General features: G+C 44.8%; 1 protein-coding gene across 1 annotated transcript in view; it reads left to right on the top strand.

Moving 5' to 3' along the window:
* Positions 1 to 6,008, top strand: part of plekha8 (pleckstrin homology domain containing, family A (phosphoinositide binding specific) member 8) — a 17,292-nt gene extending 11,284 nt beyond the window's left edge. The window contains exons 9-13 of the mRNA XM_030781099.1: positions 1,163 to 1,248; positions 2,669 to 2,727; positions 3,904 to 4,105; positions 4,292 to 4,353; positions 5,348 to 6,008. Of these exons, the coding sequence (XP_030636959.1) occupies positions 1,163 to 1,248; positions 2,669 to 2,727; positions 3,904 to 4,105; positions 4,292 to 4,353; positions 5,348 to 5,545 (607 nt within the window). The 3' untranslated portion in view covers positions 5,546 to 6,008. The remainder of the gene's footprint in view (positions 1 to 1,162; positions 1,249 to 2,668; positions 2,728 to 3,903; positions 4,106 to 4,291; positions 4,354 to 5,347) is intronic.
* Positions 6,009 to 6,659: the final 651 nt, after the last annotated feature.

Below are 6,659 nucleotides of genomic sequence, written 5' to 3'. Positions count from 1 at the left end.
GCATAAAACACTTATATACACACACACACACACACAACAGACACAGTACACATAAAACACTTATACACACACACACACAACAGACGCAGTACGCATAAAACACTTATACACACACACACACACAACAGACACAGTACGCATAAAACACTTATATACACACACACACAACAGACACAGTACACATAAAACACTTATACACACGCGCGCGTGCACACAAAAAACACTGACCACATTGCATAAAACACACACACGTACAGATTCAACACGGTTCACTCAGAACATCCACATAGAGACAGACTAGAGTGAAGAGTGAGGGATGGAGATGACAGCCTGTGACAGTGTGTTTTCCCTGAGTAGTCAGTAGAGTACAGACAGCTTCACAGAGTCATGATGTTAGTTTTCATAACCAGCACAAACTCCCATCAACCAAAGTCCATCTGTAAAGCAGTACTAAGCAGTGCCCAAGGCTCAGGTCAGGGGGCATGGCAGGGGGGCGTGGTAACGTCAGTCTGGGTCATTCTGGGAGTGAAATGTGACAGTTTGTCTATCTGTAGATAGGTTCAGGACTGTTTTTGTTGTGATATAAAACCCTATGTGTGTGTGTGTGTGTGTGTGAGAGAGAGAGAGAAAGAGAGAGAGAAAGAGAGAAGGTAGGCAGGAAGGAAGAGGAGAAAGGGGTTTCTTTTGTGTTTTGTTTTTTGTTTTGTTTTGTTTTGGTTACATCACACACACAAAGTGAATCCATGAGAATTGTCAGGGGTGTGTTCATTTTATTTTTGTTTTTCTGTCTCTCCTTTCAGAAAAAAAAGGAATTGAGAACATTAATATAACTCTACTCATCTTTAACTTAATAACTTTATTGTGAGGTTTAAGAAAGTAATATCTCCTCATTTTGACTGTGAGATTTTAGCCGCGTAATAAGCTAACAAACACTGTTTCCAGTGGCAGGCTGTGTGAGTGTGGACAGTGTGCATATTCCTCTGAGAACTGACACTCAGAGCTGGGATCTTATTCTGTGTCATACACTGTGTTTCAACTATGTCTGTGTTTTGCTTTTAACCTGTTTTACATGACTGTGGCTTTGTCCTGACTGTGTCCTCACCCTGAAATAAAGTTCTCTGATCATTTCTCTGATGTGTGGGTGTTTGGGCTGTTTTTGTAGATTTAGTGATATTAACCTGGACGAAGACAATGGCATCCCAACACAAGCCTTTCTGGAGTCATGCTATGCTATTGTACCAGTATTAGGTAGGACAGTCTTCTCTCTCTCTCTGTCTCTCTCTCTCTCTCTCTCTCTCTCTCTCTCTGTCTGTCTGTCTGTCTGTCTCTCCCTCTCTCTCCACCATCCTGTGCCCTTCATCGCTCCATCCTGTCCCGTCCTGTCTTCTGTCTGTGTTTTGCACGACTGGCTGGTCACGTTTATAATCCCGACTCTGCTGTCTTGCATAGTGCATGTCATCTTCTCAGCCTCTCACAGTGATGGGTTTCTTTTTTCTTATACAGTGATGGGTTTCTTTTTTCTTACACAGTGATGGGTTTCTTGTTTCTTACACAGTGATGGGTTTCTTTTCTTACTCTGTCCTCTCACACCCTCCCTTTAAATCACAGCCTTGTGTCATTTAAGTTCTTTATCTCAGTCAGTTCTGATCCACTCTGTGTTCTGATTGGTTGAGAGGGTGGGGGTTTGGTGGGCGGGACAGTGAGGTTTTGTCTGGTTTGTGTAAGAGTGGTGTGATGGGAACCAGCCCACAGACCTGAGGACTCCAGTATGAATACTGCTCTAGTGTCCGTGACCTCTCACACAGGAAGAGGAGGTTGTAAGAGGCCTGAGATAAGAATAAGTGGCTAAATTAGTGAATATAAGTGAAAATGTAATGTTGGCCTGACTCTCTCTTTCACTGACTTTAACAGCCTATTCCCAGGATCTTAGTTGAGCTGCTCTGTGTGCAGGGCTGGGGCTCATTAGGAAGTTGCGTTGTGTTGGCAGTGCGTGTAAATGTTGAAATATTATCAGGGAAAAGAAAAGTCAGTTTTGGTCCTGAATGTGACTGGACTTTCGTTATAATGGTTGGTTATAACTGTAATTAGAGTTACTACAGTTATAATGTTAATCTAACAATTACAATTACCACAGTTATAAGGTTAAGGCCAACAATTACAATTACTACAGTTATAATTTTAATGTAACAATTACAATTACCACAGTTATAAGGTTAAGGCCAACAACTATAAAGTTGTAATGTTAAGGCCAGCATGAGTTGTGAATGCTCATCCTTGGGGTCAGAGGTCATGATGTCCTGACAGATATGAAACATTGAGTGAAAAATGGTGGAAATGAGCGTCTCATAAACTGACAAACCCAATGGCGTAAAGACCGTCTGTAAACTCACTGGTCTGTAAACTCCCTCGTCTGTAAACCTACTCGTCTGTAAACTCACTCGTCTGTAAACTGACAAACCCGATGGCGTAAAGACTGGAGACCAGTGTGGTCTGTTATTGAAACTCACTCATCTGTGGAGTCACTGAAAGGTGAGTTTGGGCAGAATGCCAAGCAGTCACTGGTGAATAGTGTTTTTCACACTCAAGTCTGACTGGACTTCGTCCCGTGTCTTGATGCTGCGTGTTGCAAATCATCATTTTTCATGACGAGGGCTTTTTTTCTCCCCAGACAAACTCGGACCCACTGTCTTTGCTCCAGTGAAAATAGATTTTGTAGGAAATATAAAGGTAAGAGCCTCTGTCAGACCCAGATCAAACTGATTTAATGAGTCAGGACTGGGACGTCCACAGGTTCTGTGTTTGAGCGATGTCGAGAATTGATTTGACTGAGCTGTCTGTGTGTGGCAGCGTTCGTTATGTTAGCTCAGAGTAGCACAGTAACACCACCTGGTTTATTTAATGTTCACTGCTGTGACATGCTTGGAGTAGAGATGCCTGCCATTCCATTGTCTGCACCAGTTTTATCTGAAATTTAAAAAAAATATTTTTTCTAATGAACAGTGTCAGAGTTTCAGGGAAATCCAATAATCCTAAAGTCTCTGTTGATCCCAGACTGTAACATTTCTCTACATTAACATTTATACAGTGCCATGGCACATAACAGTCTTACATCCACAAGTAACACTGAGACAGTCTCTGATTTGGCCACCAGGGGGCGTCTCCGACTGAACCAACCCTAAGAATGCCAGTCCTCACAGACAGGCAGCTTTGCCCCCAAGAGCAGGGAGATTTATTTATGTATTTATTTAGTTTAGTTTTAGTTTATTTGTTTTTAGGAGTTGAGAAAAATTGGAGAGATAACAATTATTGTGTAGACTTTCTCATTCCATCATATTTATTCCCAAAAGATTAAGAAGGTAACATATTACCTCCATAATTACATACAGAAACAGTGGGCAGGCCTGGGGTGAAGTTTGTGTAATAGAGAAATAACAGATTAATCAAATTTAAGAAAGCCTACACTCTCATCAGCACAGCTGTGTAATCTGGCGGACCTGGCCTCGTAAGGCGGCTAGAGCTTAAACACAGATATTAGTGGCCAGCTAAACACTGAACCTTGTTTTCTGATCGTAATGTTAATCTGTGTTATGTTAATCTGATGGTAATGTGAATCTGATGGTTATGTTAATCTGATCGTTATGTTAATCTGATGGTAATTTTAATCTGATGGTAATGTTAATCTGATGGTAATGTTAATCTGATGGTAAAGTTAATCTGATGGTAATGTTAATATGATCGTTATGTTAATCTGATCGTTATATTAATCTGATCGTCATGTTAATCTGATCGTCATGTTAATTTGATGGTAATGTGAATCTGATGGTAATGTTAATCTGATGTAATGTTAATCTGCGGAGTGAAACCACAGCTCCTCACATGCTTGTGTTTTTTCTGGTCCTGTAGAAAATCCAGCAGAAACTGGTCTCAGATCCTGACAGTTTCCCCACCTTGCAGGCCATCGTCCTGCACGAGGTGGAGACAGACGTAGCTCAGGTCCGTAACTCTGCCACGGAGGCTCTCCTGTGGCTTAAACGGGGCCTGAAGTTCCTAAAGGAGTTCCTGTCAGAGGTGAACGCCGGAGAGAGGGACATTCACGGAGCTCTCAGTGAGTTATTCCTGTGTAATCATGGGTAACCATGACAGACTCCATGTCATTTGTAGGACACAAGGTTGCCATGACAGCCAGCCTTAGGAGCGTAACTGAAATGAAGTGCATGTGAACGGCATTGTTCTGTGTCAGTGGAGTGTTTGGGCCGGCAGGTCGGGCTGTAAACCGTGTCTCTCCTTACAGATAAGGCGTATGCCAAGACCCTGCGGCAGTACCACGGCTGGGTGGTCAGGGGTGTGTTTGCAGTAAGTCACACACATTCTCTCTACACAACACACACAGCAAGTCCCATCAGCCCTCACTCAGTGTGTCTCTGACATCACAGTGCATGTCCCATCAGCCCTCACTCAGTGTGTCTCTGACATCACAGTGCATGTCCCATCAGCCCTCACTCAGTGTGTCTCTGACATCACAGTGCATGTCCCATCAGCCCTCACTCAGTGTGTCTGACATCACAGTACATGTCCCATCAGCCCGCACTCAGTGTGTCTCTGACATCACAGTGCATGTCCCATCAGCCCTCACTCAGTGTGTCTCTGACATCACAGTGCATGTCCCATCAGCCCGCACTCAGTGTGTCTCTGACATCACAGTGCATGTCCCATCAGCCCTCACTCAGTGTGTCTCTGACATCACAGTACATGTCCCATCAGCCCTCACTCAGTGTGTCTCTGACATCACAGTGCATGTCCCATCAGCCCTCACTCAGTGTGTCTCTGACATCACAGTGCATGTCCCATCAGCCCTCACTCAGTGTGTCTCTGACATCACAGTGCATGTCCCATCAGCCCTCACTCAGTGTGTCTCTGACATCACAGTACATGTCCCATCAGCCCTCACTCAGTGTGTCTCTGACATCACAGTACATGTCCCATCAGCCCGCACTCAGTGTGTCTTTATTAAATCAGTATGTTGGTTTAAGTCACCTACAATAATCATACATATGATAGAACACATATGAATATGAATATTTACACTAATATATGTGATATGTATGGCTTTATGAGAATGTATAGTAGTATTAATATCTGGGGGTGTCTGTGTGTATGAGAATGTATAGTAGTATTAATATCTGGGGGTGTCTGTGTGTGTATAGTAGTATTAATATCTGGGGGTGTCTGTGTGTGTATAGTAGTATTAATATCTGGGGGTGTCTGTGTGTGTATAGTAGAATTAATATCTGGGGGTGTCTGTGTGTGTATAGTAGTATTAATATCTGGGGGTGTCTGTGTGTGGTAGCTGGCCCTGCGAGCAGCCCCCTCCTACAGCGGCTTCATGGCGGCGCTGGTGTCCCAGGAGGGTGATGAGCTGAAGGAGGGTTTTTCCAGGGGAATGAGACGAGACCTGGGCGTTTACCTGTCCGCCATGGAGACGCAGCTGAGGATCCTGGATGAGCTGTATGAGGAGTACAGCCTGGAGTCTGAGGAGGTGGTGTGACAGAGAGGAGCAAACCAGCGTTCAGGCACGGCCTCTCCACGCTCCGCGTATTACACCACACTCCTCCGGAGGAGCGCTCCACCAGCTCTCCACACGGAGGCGAAAGAGCGGAGACTTCTCAAAGACAGTGAAGCTCCTGTCGGAGAAAAATGGCCATTCTCTCTGACCCTGCTGGGGAGTGTCCGGCTGTCTGTGGGTAAAGTGACTGGTAAAAGGGTCGTGTGAGGGTTCAGAGGGGATCTGAGGTGAAGAGGGTTAGACGTCTTCTGCCTCGTACAGCGTGCAGGTGTGTGGTGTGTTGGTATACCAGCCATGGGCTACACACTGACACTGTGAACGTTACTGAACACAGAGCAGACACCACAAACAGAAGGCCTGTTATTGTCTGTTTTATATGTCGGCAGAACATGCCATTCCAGTCATCAGACAGAGCCGGAGAGAGGGAAACACACTGCATTCCATGTTTTAGAGTATGAGAGTGTGTATGAATATGCCACGGTCACACAGCACACAAACACAGCTTCACGCATCTGCCAACTCCTGCCTCATCCCAGTATCTGCCAACTCCTGACTCATCCCAGTATCTGCCAACTCCTGCCTCATCCCAGTATCTGCCAACTCCTGCCTCATCCCAGTATCTGCCAACTCCTGCCTCATCCCAGTGTCTGCCAACTCCTGACTCATCCCAGTGTCTGCCAACTCCTGACTCATCCCAGTGTCTGCCAACTCCTGACTCATCCCAGTGTCTGCCAACTCCTGACTCATCCCAGTGTCTGCCAACTCCTGACTCATCCCAGTATCTGCCAACTCCTGACTCATCCCAGTGTCTGCCAACTCCTGACTCATCCCAGTATCTGCCAACTCCTAACTCATCCCAGTGTCTGCCAACTCCTGACTCATCCCAGTGTCTGCCAACTCCTAACTCATCCTAGACTGGACACAATGTTCTGTTCTGGCCACCGTTAATGTGAAAACCACCACCCAGGATACTGGTTTAGTTTCTGTTGGATGTGCTGGTTTGAGAAAAGGTTTTTAGCATAGGAAAAAAAAATCTTAATATTTAGAAACTGAGTGTGTTGATTAAGTTATTAACATGAATATGAAGTGTAATTGT

Source organism: Chanos chanos, chromosome 8, assembly GCF_902362185.1.
Source record: "Chanos chanos chromosome 8, fChaCha1.1, whole genome shotgun sequence".
Classification (NCBI taxonomy): Eukaryota; Metazoa; Chordata; class Actinopteri; order Gonorynchiformes; family Chanidae; genus Chanos; species Chanos chanos.
This window is presented reverse-complemented; position numbering and strand designations above follow the sequence as displayed.